Genomic DNA, 20,773 nt, shown 5'->3' on the forward strand with positions numbered 1-20,773 from the left:
AAACATACCAACTTTAGTCTTCTCTAAACATTACTCTCAAACATAGCATTTTTTAAAATAACTATGACTCCTTAATAAAGATCTTATTATCCTTAAACATATTTCTATTTTATTTCTATAGCAAAAAATATCTGAAACAAAACCTATCATTCTAACATGCAAAGTTACTTATTTTGATATGTAGTCTTAAACTTCTCTACATACTGAACGTTACGTAGTTTCAAAACTCTGGTTTGCACATGAAGTATACAATAAAAGTACAATATAAATAAAATAGTTTATTACAAGTATTTTGAGAACTTTACAATACACTTTCAAAGCATTTTATACAGTATCCCATCTTTCAATATGAAGCAATTCAATATGAAAAAAACTCAATATATAACTATAGTCATTATTAACGTACTGAATTCGTCTGTCATACAGAAATCATAGTAACTACAGACTGTTTCGGAGTATCTTTCCTCGTTTTATTCTCTCTGAAAATGGGAAAGAATAACATGTATGGAAATAAAATAAAAAGTCCCTTCACCCTTCACTTCATTTATACCAAATACTAGAAAGCTCATATCACAGAAAAACCTACATAAATCACTTCAAAAACTAAAAAAAAAAAAACACAACAACATTTTAATGGAATATGGATCTATTTAAATAGCGAAAAGAACGCCACGTCTCTTACAGATATGCTAACTTAGAAATAGGATTAAAAATTTCAGGTTTCAACTATTCAGAAGTTGCGTAATGAAGGAAAATACCCTAAAAGATATTTTTTCAGAGAAAAAAAAAAGGACACAAAACTTCATTCTTGTTCATGATGAATAAAGCTCCACTGCACTTACACTTTTTGCCAGCCCCGCAGGCACAATAGGCAAAGCTCTCTACTTACCAGAAAGTATAACTACAGATTCTATTAATACAAAATTGGAATTATTTAATTTGAGCTAAAAGTCATTTTCATGCTCTTATATTTAATGTAACAAGAACATCACTTCCTTACAAAACCGCTCATCTGAGTTATTAACACATCTTGGAGAACATTTCCTTTACTGGTGCAATATATACGCTAGAAGGAAAGGAGACTGGAACAGATAGTAAGTCCGTTTGTAATAGCAATCATAATTTCTTGTCCTCCTTCCTTGCAGAAAAATAGTTCAGTATTGCATGAATTGGCTAAAAAAGATAGAGAAAGCAAGGGATATACAAAGAAGCGGAGATAATGAAGTGGTGAAATGGATTAATTGATTATAAACCCTGCTATTTTAGCATTGTCTACTTACATTTTATCATAAAAAGGGAAAGATCTAATTCCTCATCCACAGATCTCCAAGCACATTACAAAGCAGTTAATTTTCTTCTATTACCTCTTCTATAATGCCACACCATTTTTCCTCATGAAACTTCCTTTTCCCCTTTTTCTACCTTCATCTTTTTTCATCTTTTGTCTAAAAATAACCGTTATTTTTTTTTAAGTGTATGAAATAAATACAGCAAGTGTCCTTTGTTTGCAACATAAAGAGAGCCAGAAGAAAGTAAAAAGACTGTTTTTTCCTCTATTCTGGAAATTACCTTTTTATCCTTACTTTTTTGATAGTTATCACTGGACAGCATAATGTCATAGAATACTATACGGGAAAAGGTATAACTTTTAAAAATACCTGATTCATGGAGCCCTGCATATTGCTGCAACACTATTAATAGAGTAAGAATGTGCATTTATAAATTAATTTACAAAAAAAAATGCAAAGTGGCTTTTTTGTTGCCTATTTCTTTTGTTGTAAACATCTTCTCACATTCATCACAAATTATATCAAGTAGACAGTTCTGAAGACAGTAAATTAAGTCTTCACCAGGTCATCTCCATACTACAAAAAGATAATCCCCTTCAGTCAATTGCTCAAACATAAGCCTTTTAATGATTATGCAACCAAAAATTTTAATATATAATTTCATAGGACATTATCTAGTTTTGATAAAAACAATATAGTCTCCGGTTGTTGCTCAGTGGAACTCAGCTTTAAGCGCTCTTTAAAGTGAGTAAGGTGATGTCTTTTTAAATGAGGGGCCTGTCTGAAATTTTTACCACAAACTAAGCATTCAAATGGCTTCTGTCCAGCATGCATTAGGTAATGTCTTTCAAGCTTAGAAGGTGATTTAAAAGTTTTAAAGCAGATACTGCATTGATACAATTTGTTAACTTCACTTTTCTCAGTACCTTCAGAAAAATCATGCCAATAGCTGTAGCATCTTTGCTCTGTTTCCAACAATTTACTACACAAATACGGCTGTGTGTTTCTACTGGTGTTGTCAAGAACAAAGTTCCCCGATTCAGTTTCAACTTTGATTTCAGCTGCTTGGTTTGACTGTATCAGCTCAAATTCTTGAAAGCCAGATGCCTGTGAAGGTGTTTGAGAATAACCTGAATAACCCACAGGCTGGGAAGACTTAAATTCAATGTGCTCTCCCTGATGATTGAAAAGTTTGTTCAGGTTTTCAAATTCTGCCTGGCAAACAGGGCTTTTATAGGATCTCTCTTCAGTATGGGTGAGCTGATGTCTTTTTAAGTGAGCTGACTGTCTAAATGTCTTCCCACAAACATTACAGCCAAAGGGCTTCTGTCCCGTGTGTATAAGATAATGTCTTTGAAGTTTGGATGAAGATGGAAAGATTTTTTCACATCTGTCACATTTACACACTTTGTGTCTGTTATGTATATTTTTAGTAGAAGCTGAAAGAGCACAGTGAAGTACTTCTGGATTATCAAAGAAACCATCACCTGATGAACCATAAAAAGCGTCATCTTTATTATGTAGTGAATCATCGACGTTTAACGTGCTTTTACCAGTAAGCATACCTTTTAAATTAATTCCAAAGTCGTGAGGCTGCTGGTGCTCTTGCCACGATAATGGCACAGCAAACGTTCTTTTCATCCGATTACTAAGTGCCTTGTGCATGTGAAGCTTGCTATGGTGATCCTTGAAAGGTTTAGTGGAAGCTTGCTGATCACAGCACTGACCTCTAGCTGCAACCAGGACAGGATTTTTAAAGTGACCCGATTTTATTTTTTTTCTATCAGTCAGAGCAAAATCTGTTGCCTTCCCTCCAGTACACTTCAGCTTCATCGGGATCTTGTTTTTCATGCTGATTGTGTGGCTGCACGCCGTTGTACCATTATTTGAACTTTTGCCATCTCTCACATAAGAACATTTGTGTAAATTTAGAACATGCTCCGTTTCAAAACACTGCTCACATGCTGAGCACTGAAAGGGTACACTATAACTCAAGTGAACATCATGTGGGTCATGCTCCTGTGACTCATGAGTGTCAGCATTCTCAACACTATTCCTCTTTCCTTCCAAAAGGTTCTGTGGTCTGGGATATTTAAGAGTCTTTGCTTTGTATAAAGTATTGGGGAAAGTCTTATTTCTGGAATGGAGCTGTTTGTGCTTCATGAGTTTGCTCTGTATTTTAAACCCCTTCTGACAAAAGCAGCACTGAAAAGGCCTTTCTTCTGTGTGTGTGAGCTGATGGATTTTCAAGTGCGTTGACTGTCTGAAAGATTTACTGCATGAAGAACACTTAAAAGGCTTCTGGCCAGTGTGAATAAGGAAGTGTCTTTCTAGCTTAGATCTTGATGGAAATGTCTTGTTACACGATTCACAAGCGTGAGTTTTCTTTCTCCTTCTGGCACCATGTAGAGGATCTGCCTTCAGGCACTGATGCAGCATCCACCTCTCTTCAGTTGTAAAAGATTTCCAGCACACAGAACATCGAAATACGCCACAAGTGTCCCTGTCTTGCTCAGAATTCACAGAGTTTTCTGCTTGTTTGGTATCATTCTGGTAATTTTCATTATGAAGCTGCTGATGCTTTAAGAAAGTGATTAAGTTTCTGAAGTTTCTATGACAAACAATACACTTAAAAGGAAGATCATGGGTTAACTGATGCCTCTCCAGGTGGACTAGCTGCCTAAATGTTTTATGGCATACATGACATTCAAATGGCTTTTGACCAGTATGTATCAGATAATGTCTAGCTAATTTTGATGGAGTTTCAAACTGTTTATAGCAAATGTCACAAGTATATGGCTTTTTCTTGAGTATCCTGTCGGTTGTTACATACTGCTGAACTTTTAACATTTTTAAAAAGCAGTTACCCCTCGCCTACAGTTAGTTTCTTCAGATAGGTGTTTCAAGTGAAATCATTAATTGCACACTAAGATGGAAGGCTGTAGAAGCAGCAAATTTTCTTAGGAGAGATATTCTTAAATCCCACAGGTCCCTAAAATAAGAAAGAGAGTATTATTTTAACCTATATTAATACATAATTGCCTAAGTTTGTATCTCATTTTCTATGTAAGAGACCAAAAGCACCTCGATTAGAATACTCCTGATAAGTTATCTTAAAATGCTTTCTTCATAAGAGTAATCACTCATTATGTTATATAATATGAAAAAACCCAGACTACTTTCCAGAAGAAACAAACGAGTTTAAATAATCTGTGCTGTAAATGCAGATATTGTTCAGTCCTGCACGTTAATTCCAAAGAATATACAGTTCAGCTACATTACAATATTTATGTTATTTACAAGTAGAGCATATTCTTCAATAAAAAAAAAGCCACCACAAGAACCTACTGTAACAAATTTCTCCCCTATAGAAGTAATTCTAATTCCTAGATGTAATATTTATGAAGATGAGAGAAAAAGAGAACAACTAGGGATTCTTGGACCTCAGAAATAAAAATTAAATGAAAGCAGTATTAGTGAGAAATAAAAATACTTTGTTTCAATGTATTGTTAAAGCTGCTATTCACATTTCTGCATCTTATCAACTGTATCCAGTACTGCAATCATTTTTGCTTTATCTCAAAATGGCAAACACCAGAACCAGTCAGCAAGAGTAACACACTAACCATAAACTACAACCAGAACTAGGATAACTCAAAACAGAGAGAACACAGGCTATGTTCAGGGTCTCACCACAGAGCTAGAGTATCGGAGTTGTCATACCTAGCTATGCATATACTCTGAAGTCATCAGAAATACAAAAGTTATCATAATTCATCATAATGAATGCTTTAGTCTAAACCAAAATCATGAAATAGTTTTTAATTTTCCTTGAATTTTCAACAGACGGAAAACACATGGGCAAGCCAGTGTGCCTCAGCTAAGGCAAACAAGACTCGAAACAAGAAACAGTAACTTCACAAGTACCTGCGTGCATGAAAAGCTATTAAAATACCCACAGGAACAGCTAGAAAGGATCTGAAGCAACCATTTAGCCCAAGCCTTCCACTGTGAGGCCACCTCATGTCTAGACAGCCTCTAAAGTGGCCTTAAGAACTTCCGCTGAAGGAGGTTCCTTAACCTCAGCAGTTTAAGTATTCCAGTCCACAAGAGTAGTAAGAACAACAGAATAAAAGTACGTCTATGATATTACCTATATCCCCTTATAAAAAAAGAAAAGGGATGGAGGGAACAAACTTTAAAGCAACAGCATAATAGTTAGGACTTGTAATAACTTTTGAGATCCACAAATTATAGTTAGTAGAAATATATTGTGTATTTTTGATACTACAACTCACAATTCATATATTCTTTCTACAAACCAGCAGAATAAAAAATTCATTTATTCAGTGTTTCCAAAAGCCCTGTCTTTTCACAAAGAGTTAATGTCCCTAGTTCATAATTCAGAAATATCTGAAAAGTCCATTCAAAGTCATTGCAAAGAATAAAAGCCTACTGCAATTTAAAGCAAGTTACAATGAGATTCAAGACACATGCACAAAAGACTGAAGATACCTGGTGAATCAAAATTTTTCTTAAACTTACTGGAAAGAAACCTTGTCATCTGGTAGGATCGTTCCACCTCTAACAGATATGTTCCTATACAATTGTGGGCCTTATTAAGTAACATTTGGATGTATACCTTAGACGCTCACTACCCTGAGGAGTTAACCTAATGTCACTCAGGTAGTTCCGGATAGGACTTATCAATGCTATAAGTCAATGCTAAGCAGTTGAGAAAGTCAACTTTTCCTTTCCTATTCTCTTTTTGTGTAGAATTTTAACAGCTACTCAGTTTTAGTCTTCTTTTGAAGATGCAAGAAAACACAACACTTAGTTTCCTCCCAGTTGTTGTCACATCATGTAAAAGCTGAGAGTTTAGAGATAGTGTGTGACACCAAATGCTTTCTAGCTTGTGCAGCCATGAAGCTAGAGACAGGTAGGCTGAGAAAAGGAGAAAAGCTTTTCTGCTATGCTGAAAGTTTCTGTACAGCTCAAGGCAGCCTCCATTAGCAGGGAAGGAAAACCTCCCAAGAAAGAACCGTAAAGACTGATGAATTTTAGTTCGCATACTGTCATACAGATCTAATTTACACATCAGGAAAATGCTCCAACAGTATAATGGCATGCTAAAAAAAGAAGTCCAAAGTAAGAGACAGCTGTGGCATATTACACAGGGGATTCTGTATTTAGCTTATAATTTTTTTTAAAGATCCTATCTGGTGAATGGAGGAAACGCTCTGTAGTACAAGGTGTCAAAGGCAGAGTAGAACTTCTTGCTGCGGTCTTCTTGCCCTGCAAAAGATTAAAGGTTCAGATGAGGTCAACTTAGGGGATGCAGGGAAGGAGAAAAGAGCTAAGGTGAGCATTACTGTGTGGCCCAAATATATTTTCAAATCCTATTTACTAAGGACAGACTTCTCCACATCTATTTCAGGGTGCTTTGTGCCTTGCACATCTCAGGAATAAACAAGCTGCTGCTAAAGATCAAAGAGCAAGAGACAAGCTTGGAATATTGTCTCCTGCCAGCCTTGGAAGTACACAGGCTTGTCCTAATTAGTCAGAAAACGTACTTACGTATGTGATAAGGATTTAGTTTGTGGCATAGGTCCAATTTAATAGTACACTAACACTACTGTTCATCTTGGCTGCAAGGTCGTAAAAAAAATAGAATCAAGATGTAAGCCATTGAAGGTCCACAGATGACCCTCCAAAGTCTAGTATTATTTAATGATTAAGTAAAGATTATGTTTATTAATATTACAGATGGCAGCAAGCTGCAACAAAATGAAAACATGATGGAAGAAAATTCTGAATTCTAATCTAGTCTTTCCTAATCAGAGGCGTTTCTCTAAAAAAACCACCACAAACAAACAAACCACAAAACAGGGACGGAGCTTTAATAAGCAGCAATGCAAGATTTTCTATTTAGGCAGGAATAATCAACTGGAAAGAGAACAACTTACTAGGTTCAGAAAAGACCTGGAATCTAAGTTGGAACAGAAGCTGAATAAGCCAACAGCATGCCATCCATACCAGGATGCGTAAACAGAAATAAAGCTAGATAGCACATAAATCTTCCATACTACTCACTACTGTGTAGGATTCAGCTGGAGTACTCTATCCAGTTTTGAATACTGCCCTTCAAGTTGAGTCAAGTATTTGAACTAATTGGAATAAGTCCAGAGAAGAGGATCAAGAATGATCAGGGCTTAAATGCATAATATACAGGAAAAGATTAAAGTAACCAGGAATGTTTAAGTTAAAAAAAGAAGAGACCTGATTAAAATGGACAAGAAAACCCAATCCAAAACAAAAAAACAAACCAAACACATGAGCCAGCTGCACAGAAAACTGAAATAAGCTGTTTCCCGAGCCATTTATAGTTGTGACTAGAAATGGGTTCAAACTATAGCAAAGAGGATTCAAGTACATTATTGTCCTTACAGTTGCAAAGCTTTTCTTGATGAGCATACAAATACGTTGTGTGGGGCGATTGCTCTGCCTCCAACAGCGGAGGTCTCCGAAAAAATGCCATACAACCATCTCTCAATCCCCACACCCATGTAGTTGACCCTACACAAGATGACTATTCTGGCTTGTTCTCCTGCGAGTCATTAATATAATTCAAAACAAACCACTTGTGAATTGAAAATTCAATATATTTCCAAATTTGCCACTGAAGGATTTTTCCGCAGTTATTAGGATAACCTCAGGCGCTTGACATAATCTAATGCTTACAGCTTTGCAGACATAATTACAAGAAAATTAACTATAATATCAACTGTGTGAAGAAACATAAGCTGCTTCTTTTAACATTAACTACAAAACAGGCAGATGAAAATCTAGCTGCTGATGTAAGAAACACATAGCATGCAACGAAGATAGGAATCTGAGCACCGAGACAAACACATTGCACTCTGCATTTCCTCACCAGCATTCCTTAAAGAAAAGTTTAGATTGTGGCGACAGGGGAACCAACTTCACCAGAAATGTAACCTTCACCTCTAGTTACACAGAGATCAACACCACACATTCCAGCTCCTCAAAGCTAACACCGCTCATTCTCCCCTATTTTCCATGTATTTTTCAAAACGTTTTCTGAAGCAAAACAAAAGACATATAACGGTGACGCGGGGCTGGTTTAAAAACAAAACTAAGTTCTGCTGAAGGCCCTCGAGACCCCCGGGACTGGCGCCACTCCCCCCACCCCCAGCAAGGCACACTTAAATCCAGCTAAAAACTTAAAAGCAATTAGTGAGGCAGCTCTTGCAGGAAGCAGACCGCCAACAGGCACAAAACCGCGGGCGGCTTATCCCACAGCGCAAAGCGGGCTCCCGGCCGGGGCCGCGCCGGCCCGGCCCGCGGCTCTCCCGCCGCTCGCTGCCACCCGCGCCCGCCGGCGAGGCGGGCACGGCACAGCCCGGCACCGGCGCCCGGCGGCTCTGCCGTGACGGGCCCAACGCCCCGGGGCCGCGGCGGAGCCCGCAGCGGTGCTGACCGCCGCCCGAGGGGGAGGGCGGCCCGCGGGAACCCGGGGCGAAGAAGGCAGTGACCTGGAGAAGCAGCTACCGCACCTCCACCTTCCTCATCTCTCCCGGCGTTGCTGCCCCCTAAACTCTTTCCCCCGGATGGCACCGAGACGTCGGGACACCGGGAAACCTGGGCCAGAGCTTTCCGTTCCCCCGCGCAATCCGGTCCTCCCTTCTGCCGCTGTGAGGCGCCGGGCCCGGCTGCGGCCAAGCCGGGAATAGGGCCGGGACGGCGACTCCGGTTTTATTTCTGGCCGGGCAGAAATTGCCCTCTGTCTCTGCTGATGAATTATTAGTCGCAGGTGACACGTTATTCCCTACAAAGAAGACACATTGTCTATTTCAGCATCCTAAAAGCAAATAACCGATTCCCAGTGGTTGGAGAGTTTGCAACTAACACATACGTCAGGTATGAGGTACGGTGCGTTTGTCACACAGGGGGTACCCTGCTGCATGATAAACGCACCACAAGGCCAAACCCTGCGGCCTAAAAGGCTGGGAAGGAGTGTCTGGAAGGGAAGGAGGAAAGGAACATTTCCCCGGTAAGTCTAAAAAGACCTTCAATAACCCGTGCGCACAAAAGTAACAGTTTTGCAGAGTTTTGCCTTCTCTTCAGGAGAGAGGGATCAAAGAAGCGCAGGGGCTCCGGCGCTGAAGGACAGATGGGGGTCCCTGCGTAGCCAGAGTCCCATCGGCAAGCGCAGCTTGGATGAGGCCACCGCAGAGGAATGCCAGGCAAAGGGCTGAAAACATCCAGAAAATGATAGAAACTGTTTACAGTTGAGCCCTGCGTCCAGTTCTGGGGTCCCTGGCACAAGACAGGCATGGACCAGTTACAGTGGGTCCAGACGAGGCCACAAAAATGGTCAGGGAGGTGGCACACCTCTCCTGTGAGGACAGGCTGAAAGAGTTGGGGTTATTCAGCCTGGAGAAGAGAAGGCTCTGGGGACACTTTATTGCCGCCTTCCAGTACTTAGAAGGGGGCTTACAAGAAAGAGAGAGAGAGAGGCTTTTTACCAAGGCCCATAGTGACAGGACAAGGGGCGACAGTTTTAAACTGAAAGAGGTAAATTTAGATCAGACATAAGGAAGAAACAGTTTTACAATGAGGGTGGTAAGACATTGGAACAACTTGCCCAGAGAAGCTGTGGATGCCACATCATTGGAAGTGTTCAAGATCAGGTTGGACAGGGCTTTGAGCAACTTGACCTAGCAAAAGATGTCTCTGTCGACAGCAGGGGGTTGGACTAGATGATCTTTAAAGGTCCCTGCCAAACCACTCTGTGATTCTACCTCATAAAAGAACGTTCAGATGGCAGAGCAAAGTTGTATTGGGTTTGCATGGCAAGGTTGGGGGAGGGGGGAGCTATAGGGGTGGCTTCTGCAAGAAGCTGCTAGAAGCTTCCCCCATGTCTGATGGAGCCAATGCCAGCTGGCTCCAAGACAGACCTGCCGCTGGCCAAGGCTGAGCCCATCAGCAACAGTGGTAGCACCTCTGGGATAACATATTTGAGAAGGGGGAGGAAAAACTTATGGCACAACTGCAGCCAGAGAGAGGAGTGAGAATATGTGAGAGCAACAATTCTGCAGACACCAAGGTCAGAAAAGGAAGGGGAGGAGGTGCTCCAGGTGCTGGAGATTCCCCTGCAGCCCATGGTGAAGACCATGGTGAGGCAGGCTGCAGGCTGTCCCCCTGCAGCCCATGGAGGTCCCTGGCAGGACCTGTGGACCCATGGAGAGAGGAGCCCAGGCTGGAGCAGGTTCATGAAGAACTGTAGCCCATGGGAAGGACTCATGTTGGAGAAGTTTGTGGAGGACTGTCTCCCATGGGAAGATCCCCACACTGGAGCAGGGGAAGAGTGTGAGGAGTCCTCCCGCTGAGGAGGAAGGAGCGGCAGAAACAACATGTGATGAACTGACCGCAACCCCCATTCCCTGTCCCCCTGTACCACTCAGGGGGAGGAGATGGAGAAAATTGGAAGTGAAGTTGAACCTGGGAGGAAAGGACGAGTGGGGGGAAGGTGTTTTAAAGATTAGGTTTCATTTCTCATTACCCTACTCTGATTTGCCTGGCAATAAATTCAATTAATTTCCCCAAGTCGAGTCTGTTTTGCCCATAATAGTAATGGGTGAGTGCTCTCCCTGTCCTTATTATGACCCACAAGCCTTTTGTTATATTTTCACTCCCCAAGCTGAAGAGTGGCTTTGGTGGGCACCTGTCCAGCCAGGGTCAACCCACCACAAAAGTGTAAGAGGTTCATTATAAAAGTGTTAATAAAACACAAGGACATGGATGAGGCTGGTTGGATTGTAACCCCACTGGGACAGAGAATTTACAGTCATTAGAGTTTTGACTCAGCCCCCTGCGTGTACAGCCCAATAGGGACCCTATTAAGCAAATCTTAAACTTTTTCTCAAAGTTTTCACATAAGGACAGACTGTAGATTTTTTCCATTTTTTATATTTAAGAAACCTGCCCTAGCCCAGGAATTGCAGAGGGCGAGTCAAAGATGTATTTTATGTGGCTGCAGTAATTTTTATTGTCTTTCTGCTCTGTCTGTTGAGCCCCTTCTCTCAGCCCTACTGGGAATTCTAGCAGCAATCATGCTGATGAAACTCCCAACAGCATGGCTCTTTCAAAACTATTTGGCTAAGATTCCTGGAAGTTAAGGCTATAAGAAAGCCAAGAACCAGGTGGCAGTGAGGAACTCGGCTTACAAGGTGAAATTTCAGCTTGCTTTTCCAACACGTGCATGATCTAAGCCCCGGCTACTCACAAAACAGTTACAAAAGGTCTGCCCACATTTTGTCTCGTATCAGTAACAGTAAGGCAGAGAAAAGTTTTCACCCAGGTTTCTTTACTGGGATATTTTGTTTGGTTTTGACCTTTTAAGTTACCTGCAGATTACTGAGGTCCCAATAAAGGATGCGAGTACCCATTTGTCACTTACATTGTGCTGAAGACCTCATCCTTGCCCAGTCCTACCCTCCCCACTCATGGGGCAGAACTCTTCTTACTTGCAATGAAACAAAGAGAAAGGGTAATATATGTCTGTCTTTTAAAATAGTGAATTAACCTGGGAATCAATCATCTTTCACTGATGTGCAGCTTGCAGCATCATGTCAGCTGATTGAACAATAATAAAACATAGAATTTGATAATCATAATTCTGTCTGCACAGAAGATACACCCAACCACCTCCCCCTCACTGTTGATGAGCACAGATAGATACCTCATTGCTATGTTAAAAAAACCCAACCAACCAAAAAAACCTTATTTACTCACAGATTTTATATACATTGATGAAGCAGAAGCTGGCAGCATTTACAGGCCAAAGCATAAGATGATTTTGCAGGCTCAGTATCTCTGCAGAACTGTCTTTGAGAAGTCTTTTTTGATATCTGGAAGAAGCAGTTTACCTCTTAATTTAGCAGCATTAGAGATCAAATCAGTCTCATCATCAGTGACTCTAAGTAACATCTGAGCTAGTTTGCAACACGTAAGCCAAATTTTAATACTACAGAACAACATTCATTTGCAGTTAAGCTTAAATGCTCAATGAAACACATTAAATAGTGTTGCTCATTACTTCAATAGCATACAATCATTTATTAACCTAATTGAAAGACAGCCAAGTCTTGTAGTTAAAATGGGGATTAGGACAGCCTATAGCTGAAAGCTTGGAAACGCTCTATGACCACAAGCAAGTCTCTTAGCCTTCTAGATGTCAATTTCCCAGCTATAAAAAGTGCATAATATTTGCCACGTAGCATCTCATAACATTATTCAGAAAATTACTTAAGCATTTAATAATTGCAGATCACCTGATGATATCCCTTTTTCTTTTTAAAGCATCTCTTTCATAAAGTCTATTCAGTCTTTGCAATCTGTCCTTCATGAAGCCTTTGGTGCGGTCTGAAGCAAGAATATAAGCAGCTGAGTTCTGCTTCTGCCTAATAACAAATTAAGGTAGCAGATCCACAGCTGGTGTAGATTGTTGTAATTCTCTTGATTTTAATGAAGCTGTAGCAATGTATACCAGCTGAGGACCTTCTTGTATAGTACTGGGAGTTAGCAGGGACTGGAATCCACATATACGAAATTCAATCTTATAGCCCAATTATAACAAAACAGGTGAATTCATTCAATATGTTTTTATAGAAGACCCTGGGAACACAGAGAATCAATTATTTGCTTTTATGATGCCAAAGAATAAAATATGCATGGTTTGTAGGAAATAACGTTGCAACATTTTACCAACAATGCAAGACCTCCTAGGAGTGCAAAATGATTTTATTTTAAATCTAAACTGATTTCAGTCATTCACTTATATCTTCTTCCCACATCTTGGTTTTGGATATGCCTTTTTGTAACCTGACTGTGATTATTTTCACTGTCCTGTCCCACACTGGCAAGACATTGGGATTTATTTACTCACTGCCCTTTGCCTCTTTATCTGGGTGTCCTGCTAAGCTGTATGCAGATATGTGCTAGGATCCTGATGACCTGCTAATCTAGGTGCTATGAATATGTGCCATTCTTGTAATTGTTCTCCAGCTGCTTTTTAGGTTAAACAGATCTGGCTGTAGTGATAGCTACAGTGTCACATGTAAGATTCTTTTTTTAATTCGTTTTTTTGACAAGACAAGAAAGCACAAAAATAAACAGTGAAAGAATTCCTAAACTTTCCTTAAATAAAAATTGGACAATAGTGTAATTCTATTACCCTGAACTGAATTTTGAGATCTTCAAATGCTGAATTGTCCCTTCATTTGTGAAAGAAAACATTATTTCTACTTGCTACAACATAAGCTATGCAACTCTTTTACCCTACTATTCTAAAATGCATATTACTCCACTGCTTATAGACGTCACACTGTTTGGAGTAGGTATTAGCATCTTAGTTTTAATGTTAACAAAAAATGAGTAATTGCTTTTTTTGTGTGTGTATGCTGTAGTATACTGATATGGAAAACCAGGCCTTGTTCAAATAAATTTCAATTATCTTTAATTTATAGGAAATATAAGATTTTGCCTTAAAATATTGTAAAGATGCTTCTGCAAACTGACAGTTGGCAATTCAATTACAAGAGTTTCAGAGGCAGTCTGTGAGTTAACTGCAACACGTTATCATTAATGTTGTGTTCCGTACTTTAAACACATGCTGTATATGCAGTATGTTACAGAGATTTTGCTGGTGTTATTTTTATTGCATTCTGGGCTAAATAGGCACATAACACAGTGTATAACTTGCTAATGTGTCAGTTAATGCCATCTCAGGGCTGAAGTAAATTGCAAAGACTTTAAAAAGAGTGAATACGCATTTTGTGCTAGTCTTAGGTTTCCTAAGACCTTTTTTTTTTCCTAAACAGTCCATCTTAAAGCCCTCTGGTGCATAACAATGATTTGCCGAGATATTTGTTTAATTAATCTCAGAAATATTTATTCTACACGTACAAGCATCATATTTTATTTGATTAAGCACTAGGTGTGGCAAAAGCTCCGTAAAGTTCTCTGTGTATGCTCAAAACAAAAAGCAACTTTTAATGACCTTTTTGAGGAAAGTAAACCTTACTGAACTAAAATTATAAAAAGCTAAATCATATTGAAAAATAAATTTTAAATGAATATGATGAAATTTTATAGGCAACACATTTAGTTCTGTGAAATGTAAGAATAGTTGTATTTCAATACCTTTAAGATATATTTCTGCCCAACTTCCATTAACTTTTTGGTTTTGTCTAGCAATATATTTTGCTTTGTTTAGCAGTATATTTCAAGATAAATTTAATATCTGGTGTAGTATATTTAAAACTGATACACAAAAGAGTTTATTTAGATGTTCATTTGTTGAGTAAAAAACCCACAAATTGCTGGCTCACAGACCTTAATCTCTAGAATCCCTTAAGAATCCCTGCTTTGAAATTAGTTGCAGGCTCTATCAATTATATCTATTTAAATGGACAAATTTAATTACTACAGAAGAGCAATTGATTTTTAAATTACCACTGATTGCACAGTGGGTATCTCAGTAGGAAGACAGGTACATGCAGGCTCTCAAATGGAATCAATGTATTAATTAATCTACAGATTGACGTACTCCATAGAAAGTTCCTCTTCTCTTCACCTCCTTCCTGTAGATTAATTTGTTTCAATTTAAAAGGTATTTCTGATGATCTAGAAGTGAAAAATTCAAATGCAATGTAAAATTGCACATGCTGTGCATAATATGTAAGTTTTTGTTTCTGACTTCGCACATTCGGTGCCATTTGCCAGCCTAGGTGGCCTCTGAGTGATAAAGCATTCCTTACAACGTTGAAACATTACACTATAGCAATATCATGGCAAGGTGTGTGTACATATGCAGGAGTGGAGATGAAAATTACTCTGAGTAAAATGGAAAGGAATTCCTTTAATGGAACCAGTAAAATGAATATAAACCAAAACAGACCGAGAGAAAACAAACATCTCCACTGTACTTTGTCCAGGGCTGGGATCCCCCATACAAGAGGGAGATGGACATACTGGAATGAGTCCAGAAAAGAATGGCTAAGATGATTAAGGAGCATCTGTTATATGAGGAGAGATGAGAGAGCTGGGACTGTTTAGCCTCAGGAAAAGAAGACTCAGCGGTGATTTTATCAATGTGTATAAACACATAATGGGAGGGAGTAAAGAAGTTGGAGCCACATTCCTCCCGGTGGTGGCCACTGGAAGGACAATAGGCAAAAGGCACAGATTGAAATATAGGAAATTTCACCTAAACATGAGATGAAAAAACTTTTTGCTTTGACAATGGTAAAACACTGTAAGAGGCTGCCCAGAGAGGTTGTGGAGTCTCCATCCTTGGAGATATTCATGACCTGGCTGTCCCTGTCCCTGAGCCAGCCACCTGCTCTTGCTGACTGCTTTGGGCAGAGGCTTGGAATAGATAATCTCCAGAGGTGCCTTCCAGCCTCAGTCATTCTGTGATTCTATGGGTATTGCTATCAGGCTTAAGGTTTGTGTAAGGGACCTGTAATATTTCATTTTTAAAACTGTTTTCTAGTCATGAAGTGTGTAGGTCCTTATCTTCAGAAGTTTCTGAGGCCTATGTAGTCGAAACATAAGCATCTACCTGCCTACTAATAATGTACTTTTAGAGTAAGACACTGAATCCAGCTATATGATATTATAACATCTTAAGCCTATGATTTCACTGAGAATCTTGATCTAAGTCTACAAAGGACTTGAATTTTCCTGCATTGACAGCAACTATTATTTTTTTTTTCAGGGCAGAGCTTTTTGTCATTTATTTTTCTGGAATGGTTTGGTTTGAAGAGCACTGGAACTAGTACAAGGAAGAAGAAAAGAATCTGCAGTTGGAGCAGATGGAGGCTTGAGAGACCAAAGGAGCTGGTGTTTAAACTGGCTTATAATTCTGTGGGACCACAGCTTGAGTTAAGGAGAAATAAATGAGTTGGGAACACAATAGTCAAAATTACTGATGGACAGGCCAACTTCTGTGTCACTCCCTGGGGAAAAAGTGTCAATAATAATATTTGGAGCCAGTTATTCCTGGATGTGGTAGACAATTCTGAATGATTACTGAATCAGTTATAGTTGATACTATTTTAGAATTGATTTACATTTGGTTTTGGCAAGCAGTAAGTGCACTAAAGAACAGCTGGTCATAAAAAACAACCTTCTTTTAAGTGATCACATATAGATTACATTTAGATTAACTGGAGGATTAATAGAAGTTGGTCTTTAGTTTCTTGATTTCAAAAGGAAGGAGGAACTTCAAGAAATTAGGAGAATTAATTAGATCAAAGACTGGTCAGCAAGGAAAGCTGAACCTCAGTGACAGGAACTGTAGTGGGGAAATAAGAATTGCCGAAAGTCAAACATCAGTAGTCTTAAAAAATACATAGCAAAAGGTTCTTCAGCCACATAAATTTAAGAGAACAGTGAGATCTCGGTGCACTGAGGATGAAGGAGCAATGGAGGATAAATTACGAATTGTTCCAAATGTATTTGAATATTTTGCCTCAATTTTCAATATGGATGACAACATAGTTGAAAGGAAAGGGGCACTGAAAATCTGAAGTAGCGGCAAAACTTTTAAAGTTTGATGTGGGTCTGTTAGGAAAGCTGTATGTTTATTTTTTCAGAAGTATAATGGAAGTAGTATATGAAACACATGACCCCTGTGGCAGCAGGAAATTGGATTTGATGAGCCAAGGAATCCTTTCTGCTGTTAAACTCAAATGCTTCTGTATTGACTTGCCCAAAAACTCCTGTCCATCAATACAATTATTTTTTTCTACACCACAGAGAATCTTGACAAATCAAAGTATCTTGATTTCTAATATAAATGTTTTCATTTAGATTTGATCTTGTAACTTAGAAAGTATGGACACATCATTGCATGTGAATGCAGTGGGATGCAAATGGTAAAATTATCTGGGGTAACTAATAATTGTTTTAAATTTCAAAATCAGGAATTTAGTACCGATCTACACTCATTCTTGCAAGTATCTTTCTACAACCAGATGCCTGCACACATGTAGAGTCCTTTAAAACTCAGTATAGCTCTCTGCAGGTGCAAAATTTTCACTATAAAGCTAGTCTGAAAATCAGGAACTGAGTCTCACATAGAGTTACAAGTAGCCCAAATATTTCTGATAACTCAAGTACTATGTTGAAATTTAATGTGCTTAATGTCAGCTAAAGTCATATTGCAGGGAGCATAAAATTATTAACTTGGAGAAAAATACATTTCTGGCTTCTAAGGATAGATTTTTACTTGCATAAGATCTGTAGGACTGGATATAAAGGTAAAAGTATTTTCCATCTCACAGTGCTTCACCCTGCTGACTTCAGATTTGAAATACCTTCTTCTTAACATGAGTAACAAAAAAGGTTAAGGAAATAGACAATTTGTAAATTTTACACACCCTCTGTGGTGGGTTGACCTTGGCTGGATGCCAGGTGCCACCAAGCTGCTCTATCACTCCGCTCCTCAGCAGGACAGGGGGGAAGAAATCAGGATGGAAAAAAAAATAACCAAACACCTGGGTCAAGATAAAGGCAGTTTAATAAGCAAGAAGCAAAGGCTGCACATGAAAGCAAAAGAAAACAAAAGATTTACTCTCTACTTCCCATCAGGAGGCAATGTTCAGCCACTTCCCAGGAAGCAGGGCTTCAGTATGCGTAGCCATTGCTCCGGAAGACAAACTGCAAAAACGAACGCACCCCTCCCCCCGCCTTTCTCTTAGCTTTTATTGCTGAGCTGACGTCATATGGTATGAAATATCCCTTTGGCCAGTTTGGGTCAGCTGTCCTGGTTGTGCCCCCTCCCAAGATCTTGCCCACCCCCAGCCTATGGGTGTGTGAGGGGAAATGTTGGAGAGACAGCCTTGGTGCTGTGCCAGCGCTGCCCAGCAGTAGCCAAACCACCGGTGTGTTACCAACACCGTCCCAGCTACCAACGCGCAGCACAGCACTATGAGGGCTGCTGTGGGGAAAAATAACTCCACCTCAGCCAGACCTTATACACCTTCCAAGTCCTCCAGTTCTCACCATACATTATGGGTACTCATGTCAGCCTACACATTTACTTGTGCGTCTTTTACTACCCCAGAATTGCCATGAGACCATGACACCTTTTCACGTAAATGCCAGACCCCAGCTGTCTGCTGCCCTTTTTAGAGATAGAAAATGCTGATTCTTCAGGGTTCCACCCGTTCCTTCCACAGCTTGTCTACCTTTTACCATGTGTTATTAGAGTTGTCAGCTTTCTATTGAAGCCCTGTAAGCAAAGGGATATAGTTTGGATGTCTGGTCAATCCTAAGAGCTCCGTGTGATCCTTTTAAAATCTGGAAGCAGTCATATTTCCATTTTTGTCCATCTGAATTTTATTTGTTCACAAACCCTGTCTATCCTTGCCCTAGTGGGGATGTTGGGCCTTTTCTAGGACAAAGTCCAAACTACCTTGTTTGCTTGACATCAGTCATCTGACATCACCACACAGACTGATGGCATAAACAAGCTGTCAGGCTTAGGCATGAAGTTCCAGGACTTGTCTTCACATAAAGTATATCCTTGAGTCAGCTATAAAAAGAAGCTTTCTTGCAAGTAGTACTGAGTGGGTTGCCCAGAGCTAACTCTGAAAGCTTTCCAGCAAACAGTATGGATAAGTGACATGTTTGGCTTCAAAACTGACACTGAGACTGCTTCTGCCCAGTAGTGTGACCACTGCCGTATAGGTATGTATGGGTTTTACACAGAAATTCTGAAAAACGTGATGCATTCCTTAGTTTGTAACTACTTCTGCTTTATCTTTTAGTCAGAAAGGAAATAATATTCTGAACAACTTCCTGGGCTCTGTGGTCTAAGTTTGGTAACTTGCCATTCAAACTCTTGTTTCAGTAAGTCAAAAGCTGAAGATGCTTCACTGTAAGAGCCTGTCTGTGGTCTGGCAAAAACATGACACAATTTTGCCATCCGATGATGAATTATGAGTTTACACGGGGCATTTGTTATAAAACCACCCTCTTTTCTATAGTAACAAATTAATAACTTCAAAAAGGTAGTAAGATCTGTAGGTGTTCAGATGATGAATAGATGAAGAAGTAGACAATCCCAACACCTGACAGACACCTGGCAGAGACCAATACAATCTATAGAAAGATTAGGAACCAAAACACTAGTCCAAAGAGAAGGTTTCCTCTCTGTTATTGAACGCTGACAACTGGAGTGGAAGTAAAACGGTTCTGTGTGTCCTATTACTTGCCTAAGTAGATTTTGGGAACCTAATGACCAGAAATCTCATATCTTGCCCAGATTTATGAGTTAGAGGCAAGGCACTCAGTTGCTGCAAACATCTAAATTTCAAGAGGAATGAATGATTACCTGAGAAACACATTGCCATAGTTACCTGCTAATCAGCAATAGTCAGAGTTGGCCAATTCATAACAGTTTTACTACTCTTCACCACGGTCCTGCACCATCTTGTGTTTTTGTCTGAGCGGACCATAGGATTCCTCTCAGTCCTGCACAATGTTTGCTGAACCATGTCTTCATTCATATCTTCGGAATCTTTGTTTTAATGTCACAGCACAACTTTGGATATTTTTTCAGCAGCCTATCTATATTAATCACAGTAAAGAATAACAGGTCTTCAGTGTTTTCTCCATGCCACCTACTAGTATTTTGAAAACGGCACCGTTTAGGGGGAAAAAAAAAAAAAAAGAATGATGGAATGAAACAAGAGAAGTTATAGCAACTATTGAGTTTCACTCCTGGACTGAGATCGTAAGGTTTTCTATTAGGGATCCAACTCCAACAGTGCATGACGTGATAAATCCTGCAACACATGTAGTACACAGCAGAGCAGTATAATGTATGACCATGGTGTTCAGCACCTTTTTTAAAACACTGTAGTGCAGTGTAATCACAACACCACAAAGGAAGGATGTTTAGATGTGTGTGTATGGACACAGCAGGGTGGGAGCCGGTGTTGCAAATCATCTGACCCTCAGAAAAAAATTTGCAGTTTTCAAATGTGGGTGTAATCCTAGAAGAGCATGAAACTAAAAACTTAGGACACTATTTTGATGCGTGCAAGTGAAACAAAGGACACATTTCTAAACTGTCTCACAGAATGAAATGTTGTACTATTCAGTCTGAGTGTTGCAGCTTCTCATGAGGTTCACTTTGAGAGGAATGTGCAAAGAAAATGTATACTGCAGTACAACTTGCTTGACTACTTCAGCATCATAGTCAGCAGCAGTTATCAAAAAAATACAACACTGAAAACTGTGTAATGTATTTCATTCTTAAAACTTACCAGATACTTATGGCAAACAACATCAGTTAATCCTGATTTATTTTGCTTGCATGTTGTTGTCATCTACTTTCCTATTGTACAGCTGGCTTGCGACAATATACTTAGTGGATGAGATAC

At 39.5% G+C, this 20,773-nt stretch overlaps 1 protein-coding gene across 1 annotated transcript; it reads right to left on the bottom strand.

Moving 5' to 3' along the window:
• Positions 1-1,949: 1,949 nt before the first annotated feature.
• Positions 1,950-4,139, bottom strand: ZNF770 (zinc finger protein 770; the record flags this gene model as incomplete). Its single annotated transcript, XM_082001007.1, has 1 exon — positions 1,950-4,139. One exon carries the CDS (start codon positions 4,137-4,139, stop codon positions 1,950-1,952), a length of 2,190 nt encoding a protein of 729 aa, XP_081857133.1.
• Between the last annotated feature and the right edge of the window lie 16,634 nt (positions 4,140-20,773).

Source organism: Phaethon aethereus, assembly GCF_964289735.1.
Source record: "Phaethon aethereus genome assembly, chromosome: 5".
In the NCBI taxonomy this organism is placed as follows: Eukaryota; Metazoa; Chordata; class Aves; order Phaethontiformes; family Phaethontidae; genus Phaethon; species Phaethon aethereus.